Raw genomic sequence first — 15,064 nt, 5'->3', positions numbered from 1 at the left:
AAAAACCAAAATCTCATAAAAAATGGTTACCTATGGATTGGGGAAAGAACTGAGAGAATGGGATGGGAAAGGAAACCTAGACTTCTCTGAATGATGTTTTGTTTTGAGTTCAGAATCATGTGTTTTATGCAACTAAAAAATATTAAAGACAAGAAATAAAAAGTGTTTTTTGGTTCCTCAAAAAATTAAAAATAGACATACCATATGATCCTGTAATTCCACTAATGGATATTTACCCAAACAAAATGAAAACAATTCAAAAAGGTATCTGCACCCCTATGTTTATTACAGCATTATTTACAACAACCAAGATATGGAAGCAACCCAAGTGTCCAACGATAAGTGAATGGATAAAGAAGATGTACACGTGCGTACACACACACACACACACACACACAGGAATATTACACAGCCATAAAAAAGATGACACCTTGCCATTTACAACAACATGGATGGACCTAGAGGCTATTATGCTAAGTGAAATAAGTCAGACAGACAAAAGAAAACACCCTATGATTTCACTTATATGTGGAATCTAAAAAACAAAACAAGTGAATAACAAAAAGCAGAATCATATGCAAATACAGAGAACAAACTGATGGTTGCCAGAAGAGGGGGGGTTGGGAGATGGACAAAATGGGTGAAGAGGAGTGGAAGATATAGGCTTCTAGTAATGGAATGAATACATCATTGGAACAAAAAGGTATAGTTTAGGGGAATATAGTCATTGGTATTATAATAGCATTTTATGGTGATAGTAGCTACACTTGTGAGTATAGCATAACATATAGAGTTGTTGAATTATTGTGTTGTACACCTGAAACTAATGTAACATCGTGTGTCAACTATATCAAATAAAAAATATTAATATTATTCACAAGGACAGCAAGACCTCAAAGACCAAAAAGCAAGACCTAAAAATCAAAAATGAATCCAAACAAACTAAACCTAGCCATATATCAAGTTGGTAGCATAATCACATGGAAAATTATTTTAAGTAACCTTAGAGTATAGTGTTTTGTTTTTTTTTTTTTTAATTTTTTTTTTTTTTCAACGTTTATTTATTTTTGGGACAGAGAGAGACAGAGCATGAACGGGGGAGGGACAGAGAGAGAGGGAGACACAGAATCAGAAACAGGCTCCAGGCTCTGAGCCATCAGCCCAGAGCCTGACGCGGGGCTCGAACTCACGGACCGTGAGATCGTGACCTGGCTGAAGTCGGACGCTTAACCGACTGCGCCACCCAGGCGCCCCTAGAGTATAGTGTTTTGACAGTTGATCAGTGGAGTGATTCCTAAGATCTAAAAGAACCATAAAGAAATGTTAAACTGTGTTAATTTATCTTGTTGTTAATAGTGATATTTATCTTGTTATTATGAAACAAATACATACTCAACTTTCATATTAGGAGAAACAGCTAAGTACTTTTGACCATATCATTAAGACTTAAAATTTTTAAAGTGAAAGAAAAGACATACAAATAAAAAATCAAAGACTTTAAAAGTCCTCTAATCTTTAATTTGATTGATAGTATCAGCAAGAACTCATATTAAGTTTTCTCTTCTTAAAATATGTATTTCCTATCCCACCCACTGAAAAAGCTGAGAAGCAGTGACAGACTAATAACAATAAAGACCCCGGTGTCCCAGTTACTGTTTCGGAATATCATTCCCCACTAACAGGAGTCTGAGCCCTTTGAAGAAACAGCTAATTTCAGGTCTTGGACAGGGACTGTACAAAATGAACCTGGAACATCTGAGTCACCCCTTAACTATATCAAAAGGATACAGGACCAACTTCAAGAGATTCCCACCACCCAAAGGTAGAATAATCTGAGCAACAATATATTAAAATGATTACATGGAGTAAAATATGTTAAGTATATAAATATTCAGGAACTCATTCATCTTTGGATCAAAATTGACAAGTAAAGGGAAAAAATTAAACATTTATTCTCCCTTTCCTGTACAGACTATATACTTCACAGCCAGTGAGGGAAGTTCTTCATTACATAGAAATCAGAGCTAATAAATGCAGGAAGAATAATAGAATTAGAAAATCACCATTTTACAACATCTCATGAAATAATGGGTTTAATCAACAAACATTAATGTCTGCTAAAAACATTAAGTGAAAAGTTGATGAAGAACTTTATAAGAGGGTCAGGCTGACATCAACTTAGACCCACTGATCAATCTTAACATCTTTAAAATTGGGAGAAGCACATCCTCGTATGGTGTGATAGGAATTACAAAGCATCACCTATGATGTGTTCTTGACTAAAAGAAATTGAACTTGAATCTTATCCAGTCACTAGATCTAACTGCTGGCTTACACAAAATACGAAGGATAGAGGAACATGTTAAATGACATCATGAGAATAAAATCAGCCAGATCTAGAATGTAGAAAAATTTTAAGTATAAATGATCCATTTTCTCCAACAAATAAATGGCAATGAAAGGGAGGGACTGAAGACTGTCAGTGATTAAAAGGGTTTAACATACTTATCAAACAAGTCTAATGTGTGGACCTTGTATGGATCCTGTTTTAAGCAAACTACCTGTAAAAAATACTTTTTTTTTTTTTTAGACAGTGAAAATTAAACATGGTCTGTATAAGATGATATTAAGGCATTATTGGTAATATTGTTGGATGTAAAGATGGTATTGTAGTTGCGTTACTGATGTTTGGGTTTTTTTTTTAAAGCCCTTACCTGAAATACCTACTAAATACTTAGGGGTAACATGGTACAGTGTCTGGGAGCTACTTTTGAGTACTCCATGTCTACCTAAAAAGATGAAGTGAGGCTAAAAAGATGAAGTGAGGATCAATAAAGTAAATAAGAAGTAACAAAGTTCATGACTATAGAAGCTGAGTGATGGGTGCAAATGGATTCATTGTGCTGTTATTCCTTTTATATGTATTTCCATAATATTTTTTTAATTTTCAAAGCCCTCCCACTAGATTAGCCCAGATTAGCTTAGATCATTATAGCAGTGACTTCTCAGCAATGTTTTAGGTTTTAGATGAGAGCCTTAGTGTGTAAGAATATTATATTTGTGGATCTCCGGGGGGAAATAGTTTTTTGTTACAGCTTAACTATAACATCTTTTCATCCAGGTAAATTCCAGAAGTCATAAAATTACTTCACAGAAAGAAAGAACCTTGCTTAGAATAGTGTTGTTAACAAGCTTACACACAAAATACACTGACATTATACCCCCCCCCTTTTTTTAGACCAAGCCACCCTGGTAGAACAAGTAAAAAGAGTAAAAGAAATTGAAGCTATTGAAAGTGATTCTTTTGTTCAGCAGACATTCAGATCAAGTAAAGAAGTCAAAAAGGTAAGTTTTCATCCAGACATTATGAATAAGCCTTTAGATTCCCTCTGAGGAGGTGCTTTATTAATGGATTTTACTTAAATGTAAGTGCTTCTTCTAACAGATAGATGAAGTAGGGTGAGCGAGTGTCAGCATGTTATTGAGAGAGAGAGAACGAATCAGTGAGAATCAGTTCAAGTTTAACTTGTAAAAATATATCTGATGCCATTTTTATTTTAAAATTCACTGAGAAGACAAAGTAAAATGTCAACAGTTCTAAAGCAGTAATATGCATTTTATGAACATATAGTTTTCTTTTCAGATGCCTGCATCTACTTTTGAATTGACATTTCTGGACAAAAGTTAGAGGAGAGCTTTAACAATCAGATTTTTACCCAAATAGTAACATATATCTACACCCTTTGCCCAGATGGGTATCACTTATTCAACTCTAGTAAAAGGAGTTCTGACTGGCATTTTATTTCTGTTGAATATTGCCTGTATTCTTTCAGTTCGTATCAAGGCTGTCTTTAGGAATCTGTTCCTTGAGTCAGAAAAGGCATTCTGTGAAATACATGTATTCTTTAATAACATACATGTAATAAAGTCATGAATATTATTCAAAAATATTCTACATCTGTAAATACATTAGTGACTATACAGTATCCTGCTGATGAATTTACCATAATTCATTGATTTTTTCCTTGATATTAGATATTTAAGTAGTTGTAAGTTTGAAAGTATTACATACATATTTGTAAATATCCATTATTATCCTTGTAAAATAAATTTTTCAAGTTGGAGATATTTGCTTAAGGTTAATATTGTTTATCTTCATATATGTTCCCAAAGTCATCCTCCAAAAACATTGTACCAATTCAGATTCTGCCCACAAGTGCAAGATGTCTGCCTCTCACACCCTGGTTAACACCAAATCCTTATCAGATATTTTTACATTTACTGACCTGATATGTGGTCAGGTATAAGTTGACCTTTTGTTTTTCTATTAGCATTTCCCCTGTTGCTGGTGATATGGACATCTTTTCAATTACCGTATACTTTTTAAAATAATTCATCCTGGAGAAGTGACTTGAGCACTGGCGCCTGGTGCATAGCAGTAGACAGCCCTGGTTAATCCATGGTCCTTGCCTTGTTGTTTCCTGAATTTCATTTGAACTTTTTATAATTTGCCACCATAACTCCTAAAAAATGGTGGAACTCTACAATGGACATCCATAAATATAGTTGCTCATTTTATTTACTATCTTACTCTTTAATATCTTACATATAAAGGTCATTCATATGTCCTCATAGAATTGTAATTTATTTTGTTTCCTAGTATTTGCTTTCTGAAGTTCATCCTGACTTCCCAGCTCTGACTGGACTCAAGATAACCTAGCATTTTCTTTCTGTGGAAATACTCATTCCTCTCTAGTTAATACACCAAGTTTTCCTCTAAACAACTTTTTCTCTTTGGTACTAATTATTAATATAATAAACTTATTTTTACTTCCATTTTTTTCCTCCAAGATACTAGTAGCTCTTCCAATAACAAGCAAAATCAACAATGATCAAGGATATTGATCAGAAGTATACCTGATAGGGGCATCTGGGTGGCTCAGTCAGTTGAGCATCAGACTTCAGCTCAGGTCATGAACTTGTGGTTCATGAGTTTGAGCCCCACGTCAGGCTTTGTGCAGACAGCTCAGAGCCTGGAGCCTGCTTCAGATTCTGTGTCTCCCTCCCCCTTTGTTCCTCCCCCACTTGCACTCTGTCTCTCTGCCTCTCAAAAAAATAAAGATTAAAAAAAGAAGAAAAAGAAGAAGTATACCTGATGTAGTATAAAGAGGGTGAGCTTTGAACTCCAAGAGATATAAGTTTGAATCTTAACTTCCACACTTCTTGCCATGATCTTCAGTGAGCTTCTCAACCTCTTTGGGCCTCAATTTCCAAATTCATAAAATAGAACTAATAATACCTACCTGTTGGATTTGTTGAGGAGTAAATATGATGATTATCAAATACTTAGCATGGTTCTTGATCCAATAAGTGCTTATTTTTAAATAACATTTTGTAACATCTAAATTATTTGATATTTAAGTACATTCTGTAAACTAAGCATAGTGCTTAAAAACTTCTATTGTAGTTGCTCAGTCTTTTTTAAGTATAAACATCTTACCCCAATTACATTTCTTAATATGCCCCTGATTTTCTCCAAGTATCCATGCTCACCAGTAAGGCAGACCTCTTGCTGAGAAACAGAAAATCTTTAGACATCTGGCTTTACCTTTAAAGTCTTTTGAAAGGTATAAATGTATTAATATCTGTATATTTCAATTCCAGAATCTGTAATGCTTTCACCTCACTGTATCCCCTAAGAAAGTTTTAAAACTTTTTTTTTTTTTTTTTACATTTATTTATTTTTGAGAGACAGAGAAAGACAGAGCATGAGCAAGGGAGGGGCAGAGAAGGAGACACAGAATCTGAAGCAGGCTTCAGACTCTGAGCTGTCAGCACAGAGCCCTACACGGGGCTCAAACCCATGAACCACAAAGTCATGACCTGACCCGAAGTCGGACACTTAACCAACTGAGCCACCCAGGCGCCCCTCCCCTAGAAAAGTTTTAAAAGATTATTTCCCTTAACATCTTAAGGTTATTAATGTTAAGATAACTGGCTAAATCCAAGAGAAAAGCTCTTCTTCCTAAATCTCCAACAAAACCCTATATAGCTAAATGGCTTTCCATGGGACCAATAGAAAGGAATTTCACCTACATCTCTGATCAAAGGGACCACCATTATTAATTATTTTAATAATTAATTTCTGTTGCTTTAGTTTTTAGTGATGAGCTGGAATTTTCTCTCACCTTTAATACAGCTTTTCTTGTACTTCTAATTCAGATGCCACTGTTAGAGAGGATTCAGATGAAATAGAGGCCTCTCATAAGGAACATAAGGACCATTCATGAATTTGTATGGAAGAAATCCATCTACGGTTCCAACTGGCTTTTAGAAGAGGTGGCCCTTAACAGTAATTCACACAAAGAAATAAAATCAATTCTGGAAAGCCTAGAACTGAATAGTTCTAGATTGGATAAGTATGACAGAGAAGCAAAAGCAGCCTAGAAATTATTATTGATCCAGCACTGTGAGTTGTGCCACTTAAAAATATATTCAGTTAAAATATTTTCTTTCTTTCCTCTAAAATTAAAACCAAATTATAATAAATCTTAGGTTTAGCAATTAGGAAGCAGTGGTCAAAAGCATGCGATATAAGGTCAGACAGATGTACGGTCAGGTCTGATTCTGCCATTTAATGGCTGTGTCCTTAAACCATATGATAAACTCATGACTCTCATATATTTTTTTTAAATTTTTTTAAATTTATTTTGAGAGATAGAGAACAAGTGGGGGAGGGGCAGAGAGTGAGGGAGAAAGAAAGTCCCGAGCAGGCTCCATGCTGTCAGCGCAGATCCCAATGTGGGGCTCAATCCCACAAACCATGAGATCATGGACCTGAGCCAAGATCAAGAGCTGGATGTGTAATTGACTAAATAAAAAGATCTTGAAAGAAAGATAATACCCCTGCCAGAAGTTTTTATAAGGATAAGCAAGATACTTTACATAAAACAACCAAGCGCCTGGCACATAGGAAGCATTCCGGAAATGGAAGTGTTACTGCTCTTCTCCCTGCTCCTGCTTCCACCTCTTCCCCTTACTGAATGCTGAGGGCTGCATTTGTCTGTGGCTTCCTTAAAAGAAATTGGAGATGCAAGGGTTCTCATTTTGGTTCAGTCACAGATTGTTTTACATAATTTTTTTATGGTCTATAGATCCTAAAATTCTCATTTGAGGCTTGGTGACCTATTGTATTACTAAGCAACTGGTTAAAAAATTACTTTGCAGCTTTACAGTTTACTCAACTTACTGGTTTAGTATACACACATCAGCTTTGGGCCAATTTGTTTCAGCACAGCATTGGGAAACATTAAAGCACTAATAAGAAAATGATGGAAAACAATGGTGTATTGTAGCCCCACTTTGTTTTTTATATTTAAATAATTTAAAGTAACTAAAATAATAATGGCTATCTTTAATGCTAGACATTTACCATATGTGATTTGTCTAATATGCCAGTAACCTTTATTTACAGCTGAGCAAGCTGAGGCTCAGCAAACTTTATAACCCACAGTCAGAGTGCTAATAAATGACAAGAAGGAGCATCCAAACAATATTTATTCAGCTCCAGAGCCTGTGTTTGTTTTTACTAATCCAGTGTCTCTCATAATTATGAATTCAGTGCATTTTCTCTATTGAAGTATAAAGAAAGCGTGCATTCACTAACTGGAACATATGCTAAAAAAACAAGATGGCATTTACCTTGATGAATGTACAGTCTAAAGTATTAGACTGTATCCAATACCAGATTTTTATTAGTCACTGCATTTCAAAATGATCAGAAAAGAATGGATGGGCCAACAATGAATAAATTTACACTCAACTGTAATATAAAACAGAGAGCCAATTTATTAGTTTAGAAAATGATATCCCTTTCCAGTTTCTAAAATATCTGTGTCTGCAATATAAGGTAGGGATTCAGGATGCCCAAGAAGCTGAATTATTTATCAGGAGATTACTTAGCAAAGGGAGGTAAATTATCAGGAGGACTATTTTATCCAAATCATGGGGAGATACGGGCTATCCCTGATGCATAGCAACGACTAACTCTCCTGAGGACTAAATTACTCATGACCCAAGTTTCAACATCTTTCTCTCCTGGACAGTTCTACACATATTGGTATAAAGTTTGTATGTCTGAAAAAAAAGGTTTCTCTACACTAAAACCCCCTTCAGTTGATAGAGTCTCTTAGCTGTGTTAATTGTACTGATTAATCTAGGGAGCTGTTACTATAAAAGTGGCTATTACAATAACATGCTAGACATTGTGTCTCCGTCAACACATATCGATTTAACTAGTTTAACTCTCTGCAATCATGTATCTCTTGTGTGAGTAGATAATCTGATAGCTCCCACTATATAATCAACTTCTGGAACCAAGATGCAGTTTGTGTCCCAAATAAGCCTATTGCCAATTATTCAACCCTAAAATTTTTGTAGCTAACAGATATTCACCTATGTTCAGAAAGAGGGTAAATAACCCTAAGCAGCTGGGTCATTTATTCTTTTACTTGAGGTGCATTTTAAACCAAGTTTTCCAAACTGAACCACCAGGTGGCAGTGCTACTCAAAGCCGGATATCGATAGTGACCGTGTTGTGGATTTTTTTTTTAAGTCGCATTTTTCTGTTTTCCTCAAATAAAGAAGCAATTAATGATCCTTGTCATACATTTTTAATTACTAATTATTAAATAATAATAACTTCCATGCTCTCATCCTAACCTCTGAAAACTGTACCTTAAATGTGTATAAGCACTTCTCAAAAGAAAACCTTAATGTTCTATAGGTAAATACAGAATGAGAAATTATTTCACTTTTATAAATAGGATGTTATCTCTGCCACCTGAATATGTGCAGTCCACATCTTTGACAACTAAAGTAACAGCACTTCACTATTTTCAAGGCAGTTCAACACTGCCAGCCTCCTAGCTAAATAGAAGCATGACTAAGATATACAGAATTGCATGCTCTTCTGTTCTCTGCATGGCAGCATAGACTACCAAAAAATGATATCTGGGGGCGCCTGGGTGGCGCAGTCGGTTAAGCGTCCGACTTCAGCCAGGTCACGATCTCGCGGTCCGTGAGTTCGAGCCCCGCGTCAGGCTCTGGGCTGATGGCTCGGAGCCTGGAGCCTGTTTCCGATTCTGTGTCTCCCTCTCTCTCTGCCCCTCCCCGGTTCATGCTCTGTCTCTCTCTGTCCCAAAAATAAATAAAAAAAAGTTGAAAAAAAAAAAAAAAAAAAAAGTTAAAAAATGATATCTGGACCTCATTGGATTAGCATTCTTCCCACTTTGCCCTATACAGAATGTTGGGCTTTACTGTTATATGTCCTCAGTTTTATAAAGGGTGAGTATAATACCACAAGGCCTCATAGGCCCGGTATGTTGGAGACATAGAAATGTTTGACACCTGGGGGGGAGGGGGGGGAGGAATATTGGCCTCATAGTATAAGAAGACAACTTCCAAGTCAAATTTAACAGTTATTTGTCTAAGTATCTCTATGTCCCTTGTTACAATTTGTGATTATGTATTGATTTTTATTTTGATTTGTTAGTAATCTGTTGGTCAGTCCCATTCACAAAATATAATCTCTAGTTGGGGCAGGGACCATATCTATTTTACTGTCCCTTGGTACCCAGTGCTTAACAATTATTAGCACTCAATAAGTACTAAATAGATGGATAACCAGTTCTAAGATAAATCATCCTAAGAAAGGATTAACTAATCCATGTAGATTTCATTTTCTAGATGTCTTTCCTGGTGACGTTTGTTTTACCCTTCATTTAAAAAAGTGGATGTTCAGGGGCGCCTGGGTGGCTCAGTCAGTTAAGCGTCCGACTTCGGCTCAGGTCATGATCTCGCGGTCCGTGAGTTCAAGCCCCGCGTCGGGCTCTGTGCTGACAGCTCAGAGCCTGGAGCCTGTTTCGGATTCTGTGTCTCCCTCTCTCTCTGACCCTCCCCTGTTCATGCTCTGTCTCTCTCTGTCTTAAAAATAAATAAATGTTTAAAAAAAAATTTTTTTTTTAGAAAAGTGGATGTTCAGTAGTAGCTAAAATGAAGAAAATGGAAGTTCAAAAACTACACATACGGAACCAGTACTTTAACTTCAATTCCAACTTCTCATCTAGTCTATTTCATGTTATCCCTTGCAGACTTGCTGCTAATCAGCCACTTCCCTGTCCTTTCTCAGGGAGGGGTGTGCTGGAATTAACCTGAGAAAGCATAACACTGCCGGCTCCTTCTAGGCAGCAGCAACGATTTATTCGTCTTCACGTGCCCAGCATTGAGCACAATGCCTGGCACCTAATATTCCATAATAGAATATCATTCAGCAATAAAAAGGAATGACGTCCTGACATATACTGAACCTTACACGGATGAACCTTGAAAACATGCTGAGTAAAAGAAGCTGGGGTGTCTGGGTGGCTCAGTCGGTTAAGCGTCCAACTTTGGCTCGGGTCATAATCTCATGGTTTGTGAGTTCAAGCCCCGCATCAGACTCTGTGCTTAGAGCTCGGAGCCTGCTTCAGATTCTGTGTCTCCCTCTTTCTCTCTGCCTCCTCCCCTGCTTGTGCTTGCTCTCTCGCTCTCTCCCTCTCTCTCAAAAATAAATTTAAAATAATAATAAATGAAAGAAGCTGGTCACAGAAAACAAAACCACATATTTTATGACTTCTTTTATATGAGGTATCCAGAATAGGCAAATCCATAGTGACAGAAAGTAGATTAGTGTTTGCATAGGGATGGGAAGGCTGGGAGAAGTGGGGAGCAGTGACTGCTAATGGGTATGTGGTTTTTTGGGAGGATGATGAAAATATTTTGAAGTTGCTTATGGTGTTGGTTACAAAACCCTGTGCATATGCTAAGAGTTATATGAATAGTGATATGTGAAATTTATCTCACTGAGGCTGTTATTTAAAAAGCAAAAACAAAATAACCTTTGAATTTCCTTTTTATATCTGAAGAGGCCAACTAAATGCTGGAGATTTGTCACAAGCTTGTTTTAACTAATAGAATTTAGATTTATGAAATATATTTTTCCATAGTATGGACTCAAAGTACCAATTTCTTAAGAAAAGTATGCTGATCATAAAAAATGATAAACATTCTCTCAATGTTTTTGTATCTGCTTATTTTATGACTAATTGTTTCTTATTCAATAACCTAGGGTCTTTTCGTGCTTTATCTCAAAGGAGACTAAATGAACAATTACAATTCAAAATCTGAGATATTATTAAAGCAAAATTTTAATTGTGTGTTGTGATCTAATTAATAACATATTTTATGTTTCAGTCGGTGGAACCTGGTGACGTGAAGCACACAACTGCAGCATCAGGACCAACATCGGTAGTTGCTGATCCACCCAGTACTGAAAAAGAAATAGACCCTAGCAGCATCCCCACTACCATCAAGTACCAAGATGACAATTCTCTGGCCCATCCAAATGTAAGAGCCTTAAATCGTAAGAATGTCAACTGAAGTCTAGTTGACTGAAATTAATTCAAACTGTTGTCCTTTTTTGCTGATGACAAGAAGACCATTGGAAGAAAAGGATTCATATGTTCCTATTCGTTACAAATAAACAGCTAACCCCCATCCCTTAGAGCAGTGACATTGAATCTGGTGTGGCCCAAATCATGTTGTCTGACTTTTAGAAGTATTCTTTCTATGCTTAACAAAAATAAGCAAAAAAAAAAAAAAAAAAAAAAAAAGATTTTTGTTTTCTTTTTAATCTGGCACTAAAAGATCTAATTCTGGTTCAGCTCCAGTTGGTTCATTGACTGTGAACATGTCACTGACACACACATATTTTTCTGTCTACTCTGAAGTGGTATCATTCCACTGTGTCTCTGATAAAGGGTATAGGAAATACACTTCACAAAATAAGGTGTAAAATTGTTAACACGTGATGCTGATATTGGTCCTTTTACTCCAAGACTTTCTGAACATTAAGTCCAGATAGAATATCTTCAATTGAGAAGGCAATTGTTAAATTGAGAAGTAGCCAAAACTTGCGCTAAAAGATGTATTCTAGAAAGATGTTTTCTATGATGCATGTTATGTAAGGTCAAATCCAAGTTATTGGCAAACTATAACATTTTTCCTTTTTCTTTTCCTTTTTTAGCTATTTATTGAGAAAGCTGATGCTGAGGAAAAGTGGTTCAAGAGATTAATTGCTCTCCGACAAGAAAGGCTAATGGGCAGTCCTGTGGCCTAAGTAAAATACATATGGTTGAATTGACAGTAACATTGGAAATTTAGGTTTTAAAATCCCAGTATTAACGTTTTACTCTTAAAAAGCAGTTAGCTGATTATATTAAAAGGTAATACCATTTCATTCTTTTCTCACGTAGGCTTGACTATTTGTTGATTTGAACTTAAACATTGTGAATATTAAAACTAGTGTGAAATTTAACAATGCATGAAAATGTCATACTGTTAATAAAGCTAATCTTAAAAATATCAGTGATAATAAAAATAAATGGTACATAGTAGTGTTTCTGAGTACAATTTGGAAGATACCAGTCGTCATGTAAGAACACAATTTTGCATATGTAAGAATCAAACTATATCCTATACATATGAGATTTCATCTTCCATGTATTATGAAACCATTTTTGAATCTTTTATTTCACCTTATTATAAAAATTTAGGCAGAATAAAAAGCACTCTAACCAATCTAAGCAGAATGAGCATTTTAATCTTAAAAGAAAAACATTTTTTTAAAATTCTTGACAAATAAATTAATGATTTTTGCTTAGAGATCAGCATTTACGAAGTATTCCTTTTTAAACATGTTAGCAGATCCCAGCTCATTCTTCTAGAAATCATATGTTCATGCTAGACCTCCTCAGTTGACCAAATACCCAAGATGGGGAAATCATTTCTGAGGAAAGTGAAAAAGAGCTCTCATTTCGGCCTTACTTAACCAACTTCTGTTCCCTGCAGAGGAAGCCAGCTAATTGTAATTTTGATAAGGCTGTCTGTCATTGTAGAATACCTTTCTCTAGTAGCTGAATGAAAATCAACTATGCAGTCCGTGCTAAACATGCCAGAGATAAGATTCTCTAGGCCTTGCCTTACAAAACTAGTTTTCAACAACTGCCATGAATATTTCCTTTCTATTTTGTTCTGTTGTCTGGTCTCACTCTAATTTAGTCTCTCTGGAGACTATACCTCAGAATACAAGATACACACGCAAAGTGTTTGGGAGAAGATTACCAATATTTAGGACAGTTTAAAGCCATCTTTGTTATATTTCTGAGACTACTACAATTCTAATTCCTGTTAAAAATTTTTTTTAAATATTAAGATTCCAGGTGCAAAAGGTCTGGAAAATAGACTGATGACAAAATACTTGTTTTCATACAAGAATGGTTCACATTCTAAAATAGATGCCTGGGTTTTGTTTTTTTTTTTTCTTTTTAGCTCTCAGTAAAAGTGCCCAGCATAAACTAAGGTTTGTGTGGTTTTTAATATAGATAGACACATTTTTAGTGACTAAAAAAGAGCTTACAATTTTTGAAATATTTTGTATTTCATTCTTTGCATAACTTGTAAACAGTAAAAGTACACCCTTTTGGAAAGTATACCTTAGTGGTCTAGGCAAGACTCTGGGTTGTCATTTGGGCCACTAGTTATTCTCCAGAGAGCCTGGAATAGGCATTTTTTTCTCAGTATGCCTAATGTTCCTTAACTGTAATATAGTGAAAATATTATTACATACTTTAATTATGTTTAACACCAGTGTTCCTTTGTGGCAAGTAGCCCAAACACAGAAGTTTACATTACAATTGATTTGTATTTTAAAGCTAAATACAGAGATAAAGAATCAAGTTTTTTTTTAATTAACTAAACTTTAGTCCCTGCAGAAACTCAATGACTATTCCCCTCTTTCCTGATTGCCAGTATGATTCATTTTAATATATTATTAACTTCATTTACTTACATTCCTGTTGAAGCCTACAATATTACCACACAAGCCAAATCAAATTTAATGAGAAAGACCTCAGAGACTACTATCAAATATATCACCATACTCAAGCTAGGTGATGCATCCTGGCTTTCTTTAATATCCTAATATAATGAGTCTATAAAACAGAATAATCCCTTTCATGTCACTTGACTAATGATAACAATTTGGACTTAACATGAGACCTCAGTGTTTCTTGAAGCGTTGATTTCATACAAAATGATGAGTGCTAGTAATATAAGTTGGTTTTTCATTTCTGACTGCATCCTCAGGGAAAATGGAATAAGAACACTAAGTCACTCACCTGCTTCACTTCATCCTCACATTAAAATGAGGATGCTAATAGTGGACCTGCTTTCTTTGGGTTTTCAGTAAAATAACATAAAAGAATGCCCTTTATAGAAAAAGTATACTATTTTGTCAAAATAACACTCTGGCATGGTAGCCATCTTCATGAAATACGGAACAAATAGTTGCATGTTATGGTGCAAAAGCTACACCTCAACATCCATGTACTCCACATGTATGCGCTTGAAATGCCACAGCCAGTGGATTCTATCCCCTCCCTCCCTGCCAAGAACACAGGAAATCCTACTTGCTCTGCAGTTAACGACCTGCCATCTACTTACTGGAGGGACCTCAGGTCTTCTTCAGTCAAATTTACCCACTTATTCATTAATCTTTTTTTGAATACCTAGTTTGCACTGGGCACAGTGCGTGCAGGTGGGTATACACACGTGAATCTAGTGGGGATCCTGCCTCCTCAAGGCTTAGTTATGAAGCCCAGACATGTAATATGATATAACTAATAGAATACTTAGTGGCAGAGGAGAGGGCATGGTTGCAGTTGAAAGAGAAATTACTCCAAGTTAGAAAATTAAAGAAGACTTCATGGAAGAAATCCCAACTGACAAAGACTTGACAAACAAGATAGCTCCTGGAGCCACAAGAACTCACAGCCACCCCGCTCCATCTTCCTAATAGTTGATCTAGAAGGCTGGGAACCATCACAGTGCTAATGCAGGGAAGAATCTCTCTCATGAAAGACCCAAGTGGCCCTGCCTCTCAAGAAAATATTTGAGGGGTGCCTGG

The 15,064-nt window shown here is 35.8% G+C and overlaps 1 protein-coding gene across 1 annotated transcript in view; it reads left to right on the top strand.

The window, feature by feature from the left end:
* RSRC1 (arginine and serine rich coiled-coil 1) overlaps positions 1-12,494 on the top strand; it is a 414,695-nt gene extending 402,201 nt beyond the window's left edge. Inside the window, exons 8-10 of the mRNA XM_078432217.1 lie at positions 3,239-3,345; positions 11,293-11,445; positions 12,125-12,494. Of these exons, the coding sequence (XP_078288343.1) occupies positions 3,239-3,345; positions 11,293-11,445; positions 12,125-12,217 (353 nt within the window). The 3' untranslated portion in view covers positions 12,218-12,494. The remainder of the gene's footprint in view (positions 1-3,238; positions 3,346-11,292; positions 11,446-12,124) is intronic.
* Positions 12,495-15,064: the final 2,570 nt, after the last annotated feature.

The sequence above is a fragment of the Panthera onca genome, chromosome C2 (assembly GCF_046562875.1).
Source record: "Panthera onca isolate mPanOnc1 chromosome C2, mPanOnc1 haplotype 2, whole genome shotgun sequence".
In the NCBI taxonomy this organism is placed as follows: Eukaryota; Metazoa; Chordata; class Mammalia; order Carnivora; family Felidae; genus Panthera; species Panthera onca.
Note: the sequence above shows the minus strand (reverse complement) of the source record. Positions and strands in the feature narration are given on the sequence as shown.